The sequence below is a fragment of the Epinephelus lanceolatus genome, chromosome 3 (assembly GCF_041903045.1).
Source record: "Epinephelus lanceolatus isolate andai-2023 chromosome 3, ASM4190304v1, whole genome shotgun sequence".
Taxonomy (NCBI): Eukaryota; Metazoa; Chordata; class Actinopteri; order Perciformes; family Serranidae; genus Epinephelus; species Epinephelus lanceolatus.
In genome coordinates, this window is record NC_135736.1 from 51,101,777 (window position 1) to 51,119,842 (window position 18,066).

Sequence of the window (18,066 nt, forward strand, 5' to 3'; positions counted from 1 at the left end):
AGGTCACAGGGTCATTACATGCAGAGGTCAGACATCACAGGGTCATCACACACAGGTCAGAGATCACAGGGTCATCACACACAGAGGTCAGAGGTCACCACACACAGGTCAGAGGTCACAGGGTCATCACACACAGGTCAGAGGTCACAGGGTCATCACACACAGAGGTCTGAGATCACAGGGTCATCACACAGGTCAGAGGTCACAGGGTCATCACACACAGGTCAGACATCACAGGGTCATCACACACAGGTCAGACATCACAGGGTCATCACACACAGAGGTCAGAGGTCACCACACACAGGTCAGAGATCACAGGGTCATCACACACAGGTCAGAGGTCACAGGGTCATCACACACAGAGGTCAGACATCACAGGGTCATCACACACAGGTCAGAGATCACAGGGTCATCACACACAGGTCAGAGGTCACAGGGTCATCACACACAGAGGTCAGAGGTCACAGGGTCATCACACACAGGTCAGAGATCACAGGGTCATCACACACAGGTCAGAGGTCACAGGGTCATCACACACAGGTCAGACATCACAGGGTCATCACACACAGGTCAGAGATCACAGGGTCATCACACACAGGTCAGACATCACAGGGTCATCACACACAGAGGTCAGAGGTCACCACACACAGGTCAGAGATCACAGGGTCATCACACACAGGTCAGAGGTCACAGGGTCATCACACACAGAGGTCAGACATCACAGGGTCATCACACACAGGTCAGAGATCACAGGGTCATCACACACAGGTCAGAGGTCACAGGGTCATCACACACAGAGGTCAGAGGTCACAGGGTCATCACACACAGGTCAGAGATCACAGGGTCATCACACACAGGTCAGAGGTCACAGGGTCATCACACACAGAGGTCAGAGGTCACAGGGTCATCACACACAGGTCAGAGATCACAGGGTCATCACACACAGGTCAGACATCACAGGGTCATCACACACAGAGGTCAGAGGTCACAGGGTCATCACACACAGAGGTCCGAGATCACAGGGTCATCACACAGGTCAGAGGTCACAGGGTCATCACACACAGGTCAGACATCACAGGGTCATCACACACAGGTCAGACATCACAGGGTCATCACACACAGAGGTCAGAGGTCACCACACACAGGTCAGAGATCACAGGGTCATCACACACAGGTCAGAGGTCACAGGGTCATCACACACAGAGGTCAGACATCACAGGGTCATCACACACAGGTCAGAGATCACAGGGTCATCACACACAGGTCAGAGGTCACAGGGTCATCACACACAGAGGTCAGAGGTCACAGGGTCATCACACACAGGTCAGAGATCACAGGGTCATCACACACAGGTCAGAGGTCACAGGGTCATCACACACAGGTCAGACATCACAGGGTCATCACACACAGGTCAGAGATCACAGGGTCATCACACACAGGTCAGACATCACAGGGTCATCACACACAGAGGTCAGAGGTCACCACACACAGGTCAGAGATCACAGGGTCATCACACACAGGTCAGAGGTCACAGGGTCATCACACACAGAGGTCAGACATCACAGGGTCATCACACACAGGTCAGAGATCACAGGGTCATCACACACAGGTCAGAGGTCACAGGGTCATCACACACAGAGGTCAGAGGTCACAGGGTCATCACACACAGGTCAGAGATCACAGGGTCATCACACACAGGTCAGACATCACAGGGTCATCACACACAGAGGTCAGAGGTCACAGGGTCATCACACACAGCAGGGCTCAACAATAAGGATTGCCCGATTGCCCGGGGCAAGTAAAACTCACGGTCGGGCATGTAAACTAACAACTCACTTGCCCAATCGGGCAAGTTGCTAAAAATAGTAAAAGTTAACAATTAATTGACAAAATAAATGTATTTTAAAACGTGCTCTTCGGCTCTGATGCAGCGGTCTCTCTGCCTGAAGTCACAGGCACAGCTGTGTAACAATGTCCTGCCCACAGCCCCCATTGATATTATTTTGCACGACGGACGCTTCATATAATAACATAACAATATACTATTTATGGTGTTATGTCATCGTGTCTTGTCATCGTGTCATTTCTGTCTCTACATGGTCACGCGTTAACAATTCTCCTCTGCTCTCTGTATTGCGCACGGCGGAGTTCCACCAGACACACACAGGTGAGCACGCTAGAGCGGCTCGGGCCACATTTTCCTGACCAAACCTGACCCCGAGCCCGGTGCAGTTTGTCAGCTGACAAAGTTATTGTTATGGACAGTGTGTAAATAACCAACAGACTGCTGTTACGCACAAACACGCTGCTCGCAGTGTAGCACGGCACTCATGCTGAGCTTGTGTTGCGTTTAGGTGTTGTCACATAAATAACAACTTCCAACACTTAAATAGGTCATAGCACAAAACAGCAGCATGTCAAGTGACTTTTTACTGTTATTATATTCAATAAAATTGTATGTTCCTAAATCTTGAGACACCTCATATGTAAGCTAGACAGACATTTCACCTGCTCATACTGTGCACACATGTACTGTATGTACTTAGTCCTAAAGAGCCCTTCTGGTGCCAGTAGATACATAGAAACATCCCAGCAGGCTGTGCTTTGCAAGCATACAAAAAAGTTTCACGCATGTGAAAATTATTTTTCATATGTGTGCTTCACCTCCGCTGCTACAAGTCCATCCTAGAGGAAACACTGCTGTGTGCGTTTTGTGCAACAGGTGGATGTGGTAGTCTACTGGTAGAGTAGAGAGAGAGCTAAGTAGCGTTGAAGTAGAGTAGAGCAGGGCAGAGAGATGGAAGCAAAATATATTAAACCCGGTGTTAATACAGCAGAACTGGAGAGAGGGGTGAAAAATAAATAGAGGTGGGCATGGCTCAAGTAGGGCGCAAAATTATAGACGGAGAATGATTAACAAAGATTGCCGCTGCCCTGACACTGTCATTTTTGTGTAGGAATTAAGCTACAATACATGACATATGTTGTTTTAATTAATAAATACAGTATGAATAAAGATTACATAACATAAAAATAACTGCAGTCTTTGTTATTTGATAGCCACTTAAATTAAACAATTTTTATAGGGCAAGTAAAAACTGACTTCGGGCAAGTAGATCTCTGACCAACTTGCCCGACTGGGCAAGTGAAAAAAAAACCTTAGCGTTGAACCCTGCACAGGTCAGAGATCAGTTACCTGCGGAGATGTCAAACATCACAGATGAAACCATGGTTGATAACCCTGATGTTATGAAACACCTGACTCGGCGAGCGCTCATACCTGTCGTCTCTCCTGCAGGCGTACGAGCTGTCCACGCTGACCGGTACTCAGGTGCTGCTGCTGGTTGCCAGTGAGACGGGTCACGTGTACACATTTGCCACCAGGAAGCTGCAGCCGATGATCACGTCAGAAACGGGAAAAGCTCTGATTCAGACCTGCCTCAACTCTCCGGACTCCCCGCCACGCTCGGACCCCTCCTCCGACCAGAGGATGAGCGCCACTGGCTTCGAGGAGACCGACCTCAACTACCAGGTGTCTGAGGCTGACAGCTGCTCGGAGGTCGCCAAGGTAACGTCACATTCAGAGACGGTGAGGCAGTGAGGTGTGAGGGTTGGAGCGTAATTGATTAATGGCTGAAAGATACCAGAAGGTTCTGTTGGAACGTACCTGTCGACCTTAGGTTCTGTTTCCACACAAGGTTCTTTTGGAACGTACCTGTTGACCTTAGGTTCTGTTTCCTCTCAAGGTTCTGTTGGAATGTACTTGTCAACCCTAGGTTCTGTTTCCTCTCAAGGTTCTGTCGGAACGTACATGTTGACTGCATGTTCTGTTTCCTCTCAAGGTTCTGTCGGAACGTTCCTGTCGACCTTAGGTTCTGTTTCCTCACAAGGTTCTGTTGGAACGTACATGTTGACTGCAGGTTCTGTGACTGCACGTAAATAACAACTTCCAGCACTTAAATAGGTCATAGCACAAAACAGCAGCATGTCAAGTGACTTTTTACTGTTATTATATTCAATAAAATTGTATGTTCCTAAATCTTGAGACACTTCATATGTAAGCTAGACAGACATTTCACCTGCTCATACTGTGCACACATGTACTGTATGTACTTAGTCCTAAAGAGCCCTTCTGGTGCCAGTAGATACATAGAAACATCCCAGCAGGCTGTGCTTTGCAAGCATACAAAAAAGTTTCACGCATGTGAAAATTATTTTTCATATGTGTGCTTCACCTCCGCTGCTACAAGTCCATCCTAGAGGAAACACTGCTGTGTGCGTTTTGTGCAACAGGTAGATGTGGTAGTCTACTGGTAGAGTAGAGAGAGAGCTAAGTAGCGTTGAAGTAGAGTAGAGCAGGGCAGAGAGATGGAAGCAGAAGGTTCTGTTGGAACGTACCTGTCGACCTTAGGTTCTGTTTCCACACAAGGTTCTTTTGGAACGTACCTGTTGACCTTAGGTTCTGTTTCCACACAAGGTTCTGTTGGAACGTACCTGTCAACCCTAGGTTCTGTTTCTTCTCAAGGTTCTGTCGGAACGTACATGTTGACTGCATGTTCTGTTTCCTCTCAAGGTTCTGTTGGAACGTACATGTCGACCTTAGGTTCTATTTCCTCACAAGGTTCTGTTGGAATGTACATGCTGACTGCATGTTCTGTTTCCTCACAAGGTTCTGTTGGAATGTCAATGTTGACTGCAGGTTCTGTTTCCTCACAAGGTTCTGTTGGAATGTCAATGTTGACTGCATGTTCTGTTTGCTCACAGGGTTCTGTTGGAATGTACATGTTGACTGCAGGTTCTGTTTCCTCACAAGATTCTGTTGGAATGTACATGTTGACTGCAGGTTCTGTTTCCTCACAAGGTTCTGTTGGAATGTCAATGTTGACTGCAGGTTCTGTTTCCTCACAAGGTTCTGTTGGAATGTCAATGTTGACTGCAGGTTCTGTTTCCTCACAAGGTTCTGTTGGAATGTACATGTTGACTGCAGGTTCTGTTTCCTCACAAGGTTCTGTTGGAATGTCAATGTTGACTGCATGTTCTGTTTCCTCACAAGGTTCTGTTAGAATGTCAATGTTGACTGCAGGTTCTGTTTCCTCACAAGGTTCTGTTGGAATGTACATGTTGACTGCAGGTTCTGTTTCCTCACAAGGTTCTGTTGGAATGTCAATGTTGACTGCATGTTCTGTTTCCTCACAAGGTTCTGTTGGAATGTCAATGTTGACTGCAGGTTCTGTTTCCTCACAAGGTTCTGTTAGAATGTCAATGTTGACTGCATGTTCTGTTTCCTCACAAGGTTCTGTTGGAATGTACATTTTGACTGCAGGTTCTGTTTCCTCACAAGGTTCTGTTGGAATGTACATGTTGACTGCAGGTTCTGTTTCCTCACAAGGTTCTGTTGGAACGTCAATGTTGACTGCATGTTCTGTTTCCTCACAAGGTTCTGTTGGAACGTACATGTTGACTGCAGGTTCTGTTTCCTCACAAGGTTCTGTCAGAATGTACATGTCAACCTTAGGTTCTGTTTCCTCACAAGGTTCTGTTGGAATGTACATGCTGACTGCAGGTTCTGTTTCCTCACAAGGTTCTGTTGGAATGTACATGCTGACTGCAGGTTCTGTTTCCTCACAAGGTTCTGTCAGAATGTACATGTCAACCTTAGGTTCTGTTTCCTCACAAGGTTCTGTTGGAATGTACATGCTGACTGCATGTTCTGTTTCCTCACAAGGTTCTGTTGGAATGTCAATGTTGACTGCAGGTTCTATTTCCTCACAAGGTTCTGTTGGAACATACATGTTGACTGCAGGTTCTGTTTCCTCACAAGGTTCTGTTGGAATGTCAATGTTGACTGCAGGTTCTGTTTCCTTACAGGGTTCTGTCGGAACGTACATGTTGACTGCAGGTTCTGTTTCTTCTCAAGGTTCTGTCGGAACGTACATGTTGACTGCATGTTCTGTTTCCTCTCAAGGTTCTGTTGGAACGTACATGTCGACCTTAGGTTCTATTTCCTCACAAGGTTCTGTTGGAATGTACATGCTGACTGCATGTTCTGTTTCCTCACAAGGTTCTGTTGGAATGTCAATGTTGACTGCAGGTTCTGTTTCCTCACAAGGTTCTGTTGGAATGTCAATGTTGACTGCATGTTCTGTTTGCTCACAGGGTTCTGTTGGAATGTACATGTTGACTGCAGGTTCTGTTTCCTCACAAGATTCTGTTGGAATGTACATGTTGACTGCAGGTTCTGTTTCCTCACAAGGTTCTGTTGGAATGTCAATGTTGACTGCAGGTTCTGTTTCCTCACAAGGTTCTGTTGGAATGTACATTTTGACTGCAGGTTCTGTTTCCTCACAAGGTTCTGTTGGAATGTACATGTTGACTGCAGGTTCTGTTTCCTCACAAGGTTCTGTTGGAACGTCAATGTTGACTGCATGTTCTGTTTCCTCACAAGGTTCTGTTGGAACGTACATGTTGACTGCAGGTTCTGTTTCCTCACAAGGTTCTGTCAGAATGTACATGTCAACCTTAGGTTCTGTTTCCTCACAAGGTTCTGTTGGAATGTACATGCTGACTGCAGGTTCTGTTTCCTCACAAGGTTCTGTTGGAATGTACATGCTGACTGCAGGTTCTGTTTCCTCACAAGGTTCTGTCAGAATGTACATGTCAACCTTAGGTTCTGTTTCCTCACAAGGTTCTGTTGGAATGTACATGCTGACTGCATGTTCTGTTTCCTCACAAGGTTCTGTTGGAATGTCAATGTTGACTGCAGGTTCTATTTCCTCACAAGGTTCTGTTGGAACATACATGTTGACTGCAGGTTCTGTTTCCTCACAAGGTTCTGTTGGAATGTCAATGTTGACTGCAGGTTCTGTTTCCTTACAGGGTTCTGTCGGAACGTACATGTTGACTGCAGGTTCTGTTTCTTCTCAAGGTTCTGTCGGAACGTACATGTTGACTGCATGTTCTGTTTCCTCTCAAGGTTCTGTTGGAACGTACATGTCGACCTTAGGTTCTATTTCCTCACAAGGTTCTGTTGGAATGTACATGCTGACTGCATGTTCTGTTTCCTCACAAGGTTCTGTTGGAATGTCAATGTTGACTGCAGGTTCTGTTTCCTCACAAGGTTCTGTTGGAATGTCAATGTTGACTGCATGTTCTGTTTGCTCACAGGGTTCTGTTGGAATGTACATGTTGACTGCAGGTTCTGTTTCCTCACAAGATTCTGTTGGAATGTACATGTTGACTGCAGGTTCTGTTTCCTCACAAGGTTCTGTTGGAATGTCAATGTTGACTGCAGGTTCTGTTTCCTCACAAGGTTCTGTTGGAATGTACATGTTGACTGCAGGTTCTGTTTCCTCACAAGGTTCTGTTGGAATGTCAATGTTGACTGCATGTTCTGTTTCCTCACAAGGTTCTGTTAGAATGTCAATGTTGACTGCAGGTTCTGTTTCCTCACAAGGTTCTGTTGGAATGTACATTTTGACTGCAGGTTCTGTTTCCTCACAAGGTTCTGTTGGAATGTACATGTTGACTGCAGGTTCTGTTTCCTCACAAGGTTCTGTTGGAACGTCAATGTTGACTGCATGTTCTGTTTCCTCACAAGGTTCTGTTGGAACGTACATGTTGACTGCAGGTTCTGTTTCCTCACAAGGTTCTGTCAGAATGTACATGTCAACCTTAGGTTCTGTTTCCTCACAAGGTTCTGTTGGAATGTACATGCTGACTGCAGGTTCTGTTTCCTCACAAGGTTCTGTTGGAATGTACATGTTGACTGCAGGTTCTGTTTCCTCACAAGGTTCTGTCAGAATGTACATGTCAACCTTAGGTTCTGTTTCCTCACAAGGTTCTGTTGGAATGTACATGCTGACTGCATGTTCTGTTTCCTCACAAGGTTCTGTTGGAATGTCAATGTTGACTGCAGGTTCTATTTCCTCACAAGGTTCTGTTGGAACATACATGTTGACTGCAGGTTCTGTTTCCTCACAAGGTTCTGTTGGAATGTCAATGTTGACTGCAGGTTCTATTTCCTCACAAGGTTCTGTTGGAACGTACATGTTGACTGCAGGTTCTGTTTCCTCACAAGGTTCTGTTGGAATGTCAATGTTGACTGCAGGTTCTGTTTCTTTACAGGGTTCTGTTGGAATGTACATGTTGACTGCAGGTTCTGTTTCCTCACAAGGTTCTGTTGGAATGTCAATGTTGACTGAGCCGAATTTTCCTGATTTTTAAGTCTGAACCTGACCTGAGTCCTGTGTCTCAGGTGTTTTCAGGTACAGTTTGTACTATTGTGTCTCCCGGTGCAGTTTGTTACCTGACATGGTTATTATTATGGACAGTGTGTAAATGACCATCTAAAGGCTGCTGTTACGCACGCGCGAGCTGTAAACCTAGGGGAAACACTGCGTGTGTGTCTCTTCCTGTAGGATGTGATCAAACCAGCATTCACCATGTCCAACCTTCCTGGCACCACACAGGCCACGCCATCCTCCTCTTCGTCCTCGGTGTCCATGCAGGTGCAGACCAGTGCCCCCTCCTGGCAGTCGTCCTCCTCCACCAACGGGACGGTGCTGAAGACATCGGCCGGCGTGGTCCTTCCTGGAGGCTTCACCTTGATGTCAGGTAGGTGGGCGGAGCTTCCTCTCACCTGTATGGAGCTAAAACAGTCTCAAAATGAATAAATGCACACAGAAATTAATAAATGCATAAAAAAGACTTCACAAATGTATTTGGGGATTTATATGTATATATGACTGAAAACACAAACACATTTTCAATGCACACAAAAATATGTTTCATTCCATATATAAGTAAAAGAAAATCCACATGTGAAAAGTAAGATTTATAAACATATTTGTGATGCACACACAAATATGTCTTGTTTTAAATATGTGCAATTGAAATTCACAAATGTATGCATTTAGAAGTATTTGCAATTTTCATCAAATACATATTGTGAGGTTGTTACATTGATATATGAACTGTCCAACCTGCATTTACAAAGTGCTTTTAATTCGTAAACTTCCCTGCATTTGTGTGTGCGAGTTTTGAGACTCCCCTGACGTGACTTGATTCAAAAAATGCATTTTTTCTAAGAGGGGATTGTTTGCAGCCAATCAGATGTCTCACTCCTTGAGTCACTGATCATTTTACCTTCCTGTCTGCACCCAGGCTCCATCCTGGGAAAATAATGGCTCGCTAACATTAGCACGCTATCTACATTAGCTAAAGCTGATCACTGACAGCCAGAAACAAAAGTCTATGATCCATCATCTGTTTGATCATCTAAACTAAGAACATGTTTTCTTGTGGTGTCCTCTGTAAAATGATCAGTGCTGACAGCTACTGTATTATGTTCTGATCCAGGATGTCATCAGCTTACAGTGTTAGCTAGCTAGCATGCTAACAAGTAGAAAAGTTGTCTACGTCCATATTAAATGATGCTGCTGACATATTGGTGTGATTTGCTAACACAGTGAGCACAGCGTAGCTGCTGCTGTGTGTGGAGAAGCGGAGCTCCGCCCCCTCAGTGAAACACCACACATACAGAGCAGAGGACGGACGCAGTGTGACACAGCAGCATCGTGTTCTTCTGCTCATTTGGTTCAGGCACAGCAAAAAAAACAAAAACCATTTCAACAGTCGAATGTGATTTTTTTTATAACTTCAATTTTTATTGTCAAATTCCAAGATTTCCACCATTTGTACCGTCCAGTTCAGACTGAAGATTCACGCCGCTGACACTTTTCTCTGCAACGTTTTAAAACTGTCTCGCCTTGACGCTGATCTCTCAGTCAGGGGTTAGTGCTCATGACAGGTTGGTATACCCCTTGTTGGAACACCTTTGTCACATTCCAAAACCTCACAGTTGCTCCCTCATAGTTCACGGTACTGACATTGATCTTCACCAATGCAGCAGCGAGGTATCGCACAGTTCTGTTGGGTGAGTGAACACCCTGGGTAAAAGCAATCAGCGCCCCCAGAGTCTCTGAAACATTCAGGGGACGAGGTTTCAGTGGCATAGAATTACCTAGTTCGTGTGGAAGCTCCGCGCAGACATAACAGCTCCTGTTTGTCAGCACTCTCGCCGTTGTCAGCATAGCTCGATACCACACGTTGTTCTCCAACATGGATGTCATGTTGCCAATTTGCACAGCAGATCTTTTCCTCAAGTGGTGAGGTGAGGCAGTACAGTTGTCGTCTGACTCAGTGGGGTTGTGTCTGTAGAGCTCGTCCAGCAACAGTAGTGTCAGCCCCACTCCGATGGAGATGACAAACGGGAAACCCACTCACCCTCTTAGGCCGCACCCCAGGCGCCTAAAGGAATGCCACAGCTTTGGTGTCTCGATCATTGTCGCGATGTGCACTCGGATCCGGAACGCGTCTGCAGTGACTGGCGTGTATCCATGTAGCCCTCTCTGCAACCTTCACTGCTGTCTCCGTCACCAAAAGCACCTGGAATGGACCGTTCCACCTGCGAGCTTTCCAATTCTTTCGCCTCAGATCTCTGACCACAATGTAGTCGCCTGGATCGAGGTCGTGCAGCTTTCCTTCTGCAGGTTTGGGCAGGGCAGCTTTCACCTGTTGATGAATTTCAGACAAAACAGAGGACAAGGTTGCACAATATCTTAACATTTCATCCTCGCAGTGGCCAGTGTCTGGCAACTGCCTTTTAACAGGCCCAATCCCAGTGTTGAGAGGTCTGCCAAACAAGATCTCGAATGGACTGAATCCATTCTTGTTTCTCCTCCTAGCCCTCATGTGCATCAACACAATAGGAAGAGCTTTTGTCCATGACATTTTAGTTTCCTCACACACTTTCACAAGTTTGTTTTTCAGAGTTGCATTTTCCCTTTCACATGCCCCTCCTGACGCTGGATGATATGCACAATGTTGTCTCAAATCAATGCCCATATACTCACCAACAGTCTTCAGGGTTGCGCTCACAAAAGGTGTACCATTATCTGAGCTGATTTTGGTTGGAATTCCCCACCTGGGAATTATCAGGGTCATCAAAGCTTTCGCAACTGCTGCTGTATCCTGTTTAGCTGTGGGAAAAGCTTCAACCCATTTGGAAAACATGCACACAATCACCAAAACAAACTTCTTCCCTTTGCTTGGTGTTAGTTCAATGAAATCCGTTTGCAAGTGATCAAAAGGTCTTTCTGGAGGTGGATGTGCAGCCTGTGGTATTTTGATACCCCTCCCCACATTGTTCGTGGAGCATATCACACATCTTTTACAGAATTCTGTGGCATAGCTGGAAAACCCTCTTGTAAACCAGAATCTCCGTATCTCATCAACCATCCCCCCTTTTGACACGTGGTCCAACCCATGTGTTAATTTAACGTAAAAGTGGAAGAGATAGCGAGGGAGACAGGGCAGGCCATCAGGACCTGACCACAGTTTATCAAGAACAGTACATCCTGCCTTTTTCCAAATGGCCTTCTCTGCCGGAGAGGCTCTTATCTGCAAGTCTGCTATCTCAGCTGTAGCCACAGCTGAGGGAGTGGAAGCAGGAGTTAGGGAGGCAGCATGCAAAGATGAAGGTAACGAAGACAATGGCAGCCTTGAAGCAGCTTTTGCAGCTGCATCAGCTCTTGCATTCCCCCGAGAGACAAGATCAGTGTTGTTAGTATGAGCTTCACATTTACACACAGCGATTTGTTTAGGCAACAACACAGCATCCAGAAGAGCAGATACCAACACATGGTGAGCAATAGGTTTCCCTGTTGAGGTTAAGAAATCCCTGTTCTTCCAAATTTGCCCAAAGTCATGTACCACTCCCCAAGCATAGCTGCTGTCAATGTAAATGTTAACGGATTTGTCCTCAGCCAATTTACATGCCTCTGTCAGAGCCACCAGTTCAGCTGCCTGGGCTGAATGTGAGGCTGACAAGGGACGCGCAATCACTGTCTCCTGCAGCGTTGTGACAGCAAAACCTGCAACAGTTTTGCCATTGCCAGGGTCTCTTGAAGCTGAGCCATCAAAAAAAAAACTCAAAGTCAGCGTTATCAATCAGCGTGTCCTTCAAATCTGGTCTGGGAGAACAGACAGAAGTTATCACAGCAACACAATCATGCGGTTCTCCATCAACAGCCGTTGGGAGAAGAGTAGCAGGATTAATAACAGTGCATCTCTTTACCTTGATGTTAGGTAATTCCAACAGGACAGCATTGTAACGCAACCACCTTGCAGCAGAAAGATTTGAAGTCTTTTGCTCAAGAAGGATGAGAGACACTGCATGTGGGACCAGCAAGGTCAAATCAGCATAGCCCACAATGTCACGTGATGCAATAACTGCCCTTTCAGCAGCAGCCACAGCCCTAAGACAATAAGGCAGGCCTGCAGCCACACTGTTGAGTTTTGATGAAAAATAAGCTACAGGCCGCTGTTTCCCCCATGTGCTTGCAACAGCACAGAAGTCATGTACCCACCCTTTTTGTCAACAGTCTGGGTAAATGGTCGTGTGCAGTCAGGCAGTCCAAGAGTCGGAGGTGTTTGCAGAGACAGTTTCAAATCAACAAAAGATTTCTCTGCTTCAGGGGTCCAAATGACACGATCAGATGCTTTCAGGCCTTTCCCATGAGCAATTGCTGCTAATGGTGCCTCAATTTCAGCATAATTAGGAACCCATTGCCTGCAGTAGCCTGTCATTCCCAAAAAAGACATGAGTTGTTTCTTTGTCTCGGGTTTTGGGGTCTTTTGAATAGCTTCAATGCGTTTGGATGTGAGGGTTTTTCCCTCAGGAGAAATCACGTGACCCAAAAATGTGACTTCTTGTGAAACAAACTGTAGCTTTGACAGGCTGGCTTTGTGGCCCTGCTCAGCCAAATGAGTCAGCAAGGCAATGGTGTCTTTAACACAGCCTTCTCTGGTTGCGCTCGCAACCAAAAGGTCATCAACGTACTGCAACAAAGCACTACCTTCGGGCAGTACAAGGGTCTCCAAACTGTCATTCAAAGCAAAATTATAGATCGTTGGGGACTCCGAGAAACCTTGGCATAAACGCGAGAAAGTCCACATTTTCCCCTCAAAACAAAATGCAAACCAGAATTGACTGTCCGGGTGCACTGGAACACTGAAGAATGCATTTGACAGATCAATTACTGAAAACCACTTGCTATCAGCTGGAACTTGAGACAGAATTGTGTGTGGATTTGGAACCGTGGGCACTCTGGCCTGTACCGCAGCATTTACAGCTTGCAGGTCTTGCACAAATCTCCACTCAGCAGGTTCGCCATCAGGTCGTATTTTACGCACCGGAAATATAGGCGTCCTCACAGGAGAGTTTGGACATGGAACAATCACGCCTGCATCCAACAGGGCATCAAACAGAGGTTTAATGCCTTCCACTGCTTCACGCCTGAGAGGATATTGATTACGACAGGGTCTGTAGTCAGATTTAGGTGTGATTATCACAGGCTCACAATTTTTGATCAGGCCAACGTCATATTTACTTTGAGCCCAGAGATGTGCAGGAACCTGCTGTAGCTCTGGGATGTCGGCAACGGACTTAACCATGCACCAGTCAGCTTCGGAAACAGTTTTGTCTGTAAACGTAACAGAATGGGAAGTCTCAATGACACAATCTAGTTTCTTTCTGTGCACTCCCATTGCATCGTTAAAATCAATATGAGGATCAGTGGAAGACCTCCAACATGGAGAGGCGTTCAGTTCCCGCACCCACAGACCCAGGTCTGTGCCGCTGGGATTCACCAGTGAGATGTGTGGATCAGAGTTTTGTGCCAAAATCAACTCATACAATCAATTAGGAAGTTTCACCGAGACAGCACAATTGGCGTCATTCCAATACAAATAATCTAGCTGTAACCTGTCCTTCTCCTGTTCTGAGTCACAGAAAACATCCTCATTATCACAGTCAGTGTGTGAGACAGAGGCGATGTGTGCTGTGCAGTGCAGGCATGTGACAGATGGGGGTAGATTCACCTTCCATTCGCACATGAACTGTCCCTCAGCGTGCTTGAAAAAAAGCACAATTTTCCTTCAAGTCATTCACTCTCTTCACCTGAACGCCTTCAGGTGTGCAAATCAATACAATACCCAACCTACACATGAGATCTCGTCCCATCAGATTGACAGGGCATTTGTCAGAATACAAGAATGAGTGTTTGAAAGATTTCCCTGTGTCAGAATCAAAACAATTCAGTGGAGCAGTGTATTTTTCAACAATTGCTACCCCTGCAACCCCAATTGTTTTCTGATATCTCCCACTGAGCTTAGGTGTAACTTTAGGAGGAAATTCACAACGTCTCACGACTGATTCCGCAGCTCTGGAATCTACCAAGAATGAGAGTTCAACACCTTTAACTGACAGTGTATATCTAGGCATTTTTTTATATGCCTTTGCTGAAAAATCAGCCAGCATACTGCTATGCTCACTCTCTCTCTGTTTAGATTCAAGGTGCAGAATCGCATCAGAAACAAGCTCATACTCTGCATCAGTCATGATATGTGTGTTGTGTGTTTCTGTATTTGTGTTTGTGTCAGTGCTCTCACGTGTCTGAAGTGTTGGTTGGTTTTCCAGGTCAGTGTCGTCACCAGATTCGGCCGTCCTCGTGCTCCCACCACATAGTCAATCCGACTCGCTTGCCCCATCCTTTTTCTTGTTGTTGTCCCCCTTGTGGCAGTTTCGTGCCCAATGTCCACTTTTGCCACAGTTGTAACAACGGTCTTTGTCTTTGTCTTTGTCTCTGCGCCCTCCCCGTGACTTTCCTTTCCGGCCTCCCTTCAGATCCTGCAGCTGAGCCAGCAGTAGTTTGGCAGAGAGGCGATCTTTTTTCTCCAGTTTCTTTGCCGCTTCCTCCTCTCTCTGACGCTGGAGTTCAGCCCTCTGACACTGAAATTCAGCCTCAGCTCCCACAGCGTGTCTCTCAATGTCCGCGAGATCAGCTGTTGGCCATGTAAGGAAAACACGGTGAATTACATCTGCAATCTCTGGTTTCACCCCGTTCAGGAAAAGCAGACGCATTTGGGTTGCGTGTCTTTCGCCCTCTTTCGCCTCAACTTCAGTTTCAGTCAGTCCACCATATTTCATTGCTGCCTCTCTCAGGCGGAACAGATAAGCAGGGACACTCTCCTCTGCCCCCTGCTTAACCGCCACCACTTTTCCCCAGTCCAAACAAACAGGAAACTTTGTTTTCAGTTTCAGCATCAGCCGATTGACAATGGCCCTGTAGGCAGCGTTGGTGTCGTGTTCATAATCACAGTGAACCAGTCTGGCAGATTCATTGTCCATAAACACATCCGCCACCTTATGCCAGTCATTTGACATGTGACATGTTAACATACGTCTTAGTTCACCGATGGTGGGTCTGTGCAGTTGCTCTCCATATTTCTCTCCTCCTTCCAGGATGTGTGGCAGGGTTGCCATGGCCTCAATCATGTCGCTCATCAGCCATGGTCTGTACACAAGTTGTGCTTCTCCATTTCCAGCTGCCACTTCCAGCATGGGAGCACTCAGTTCTGTCTTTTGCCCCTCTCGCTCTCCCTGCTCAGGCCCGTAGGATTTTCCACTGCGCAGGGATGAGGGGATGGAGGGATTTGGATGTGGAGACACGTTGCCCCGTGGGGTTCCGTGTGAAGTGTCAGCGGAGGGGGAAGTGGGCTTCATGTCTGCCGCTGCTGCAGAGGAGTTGTTTGTTGCAGAGGAGCCGCCTGCTTCCTCCCCGCCACGGTGATCGGCGTACGGTGGGGGCCGTGCAGGTGGAGCCGAGTTGAGGTCCGAATCCAGTTTTGGACACTGCGCCGGGAGACCTTTGGGGCCCTGCCTATGCTTGGCCTCTTTCATCCAATTATTAAATGCTGACCAATCTGCCTCGAATTTGATCTTACCTCCAAATTTCCCTACTAATCCCCTTTTTTCTAAATCTGTTAACCTCACCTCTAACGCCTCGAGTTGTTTTACACTCAGGCTGCCAGATTGTGGAAAACAGCACTCATTTACCCACAGATCTAACTGAGCCACGCTCTCCTTCCCATAATTGATCTTCATGAACCTCACGTTGGCAGCGCCATAATCAGGCTCAATTCTCCTCTCTGAGGTCTTGCTCTGACCAGATCCCATCGCAATCAAATTCTCAGGTTTTTTTTCTTTTTTTTTCTTTAGCAGGAAATAAGCCAAATTTGTGGAACGAAATTCTTTTACCTTTAAGTGAAAACGAATAATTAAGGACAGTTTTACCACTCTGTCTGTTCCGTTCTGATAGCAGGTGTATGTATCTCTCCCCTTCGCTACTCACCACCCTTTCCCTCTGTCTTGACAGCTGAGAAATCAGGTGTCGTGTTAGGTTCCCAACCTACACTATCTTAGGTCCCTGACCTAAACTGAGCTCACACTTTTCCTGCACTCAGTTTCCCAGAAACGGTGCCTGGCACGTCTGCCAACCTATCACAATAGGTGGAAAAGACTTTTCCTGCGCAGTCCTCAAAACTCACCAGAAAAAGACAGCGAGGTGTTGACAGCCACCTAGCTCGTTGGACCCCAACGGTGAGAGGAATGCCGGTTCTCCAGACGTCAGGCCCTCTCCTCAACCTTCCTTTGTGGGGGAGTTTGAGGTGTAAGAGTCTCGGCTCTTGCTGTGCACAGTTTTTAACCTTCAGTCCAGAATTCCAGAATCCGCTCACAGATGAGGTCCCTTCGTGGTCGCCAATTTTGTGGTGGCAAAATTACTATTCAATAAACAATTCAAAGAAAAGTCTTCACACGTCGGCTGTCTTTCTTGAGTTTTAATAAGCATTCATGAATGGAGTCTCACAAACAGTACAAACCGCATGAATAGTCAGTCAAAGTGAGAACTGGCGAGTGTCCTCCAGCCCTCTATCTTTATAGTTACCCAAACACATGCTCATCTATAGTCACAACACATGGCGCCAGAGAACCTGTTGTCCTAAGCCGTATCATCTCCTGACACAATAAAACAGGGTCATAACTCTGAAGGCCTCTCTGAAGGTTCACCTTCGGCCTGTTTTGCGACCAGGCCTCCGCCATATATCTGATGTTATCAAGTGAGGGATTACAGAGCATGGAATAAAGTAAGTCTTGCAGGACACCCTAAGGGGTGAAAAGAGGGTCAGACGCCCATAACTTGTCAGGTACCCATAATTTTCCATCACATGTCTGAACGTGCTGTTGCACACGGCAGCAATCACTAATGGCCATTATGTCCATTCGTCCACCAATTCTGTCCACTGAGACGTGTGGACGTGTCCACTGAGACATGTGGACGTGTCCTCTGAGACGTGTCCTCTGAGACGTAGGGCTGCACGATTCTGGAAAAAATGAGAATCATGATTTTGAGATTGAGATCACGATTCTCTCACGATTTTTTTCAACATAAAGATATATTGTGCTTATTTCCTGATACAAAAGGAAAAGTAACAAAAATTATAAATAAATATTAAAAAAATATCATTAAATAACAAAGCCTATGATTGTGCCTGATACAAGAGACACAAGGCACATAAACTCTGGTCAGCAGAGAGGGAACACTCGTGTTTTAGCTTTAGTCTCTTGTCTTCTTTTACAGCTTTTGAACAATTTTAACAATAATATCAATGTTGAACAACATTTTTCAGAGGTAGGTATTCCAGGCCTGGAATTAAGTGTTATGCCCAGCTCGTTTAAGAGCACCCCCCCCATAAACACAAGACCCCACTAACAGGGTCTTGTGCAAAATCAGCAGGGCGCACGGGAGAGCGCATCAGCCAGAACATTATCACTACCTTTGATGTGACATACGTTCAGGGTGTAAGGCTGTAGAAATAGCAACCACCTCATAAGCCTACTATTGGCATTATGCATGCTGCTCAAGAAGGTCAAAGGATGTGTAAACGGTCACAGGCAGAGAGGGGCCAACATACACTTCAAAAAATTTTAGGGCCCAAATCAAAGCTAGAGTCTCTTTTTCAATCACTGAATAATTCAGCTGGTGACAGTTGAACTTACGTGAGAAAAAACATACAGGATGGTCAATTCCCCCCTCCCCTTCCTGCAGAAGGACGGCCCCAGCACCAACTTCACTAGCATCCACCTGGATTTTAAAAGGTTTGTGG

The 18,066-nt window shown here is 46.2% G+C and overlaps 2 protein-coding genes across 4 annotated transcripts in view; one reads left to right on the forward strand and one right to left on the reverse strand.

Moving 5' to 3' along the window:
* The window catches only part of LOC117255993 (serum response factor-like), a 34,353-nt gene that overhangs the window by 1,121 nt on the left and 15,166 nt on the right, over positions 1 to 18,066 (forward strand). For all 3 annotated transcript variants that reach the window (XR_004501591.2, XM_078166577.1, XM_033625271.2), the window contains exons 2-3: positions 3,299 to 3,568; positions 8,418 to 8,613. Coding sequence is in view for 2 of the 3 variants with exons in the window: in XM_078166577.1 (XP_078022703.1) it covers positions 3,299 to 3,568; positions 8,418 to 8,613 (466 nt within the window). In the remaining variant the exon portion in view is untranslated. The remainder of the gene's footprint in view (positions 1 to 3,298; positions 3,569 to 8,417; positions 8,614 to 18,066) is intronic.
* Positions 14,588 to 16,492, reverse strand: LOC144462602 (uncharacterized). The gene has a single exon (XM_078166763.1). The coding sequence runs from the start codon at positions 16,076 to 16,078 to the stop codon at positions 14,588 to 14,590; it is 1,491 nt and encodes a 496-aa protein (XP_078022889.1). The 5' UTR covers positions 16,079 to 16,492.

What these genes read in the sequence shown, in the direction of transcription:
- LOC144462602 (XM_078166763.1), bottom strand. Translation starts at nt 16,078, where the DNA reads ATGGGATCTGGTCAGAGCAAGACCTCAGAGAGGAGAATTGAGCCTGAT.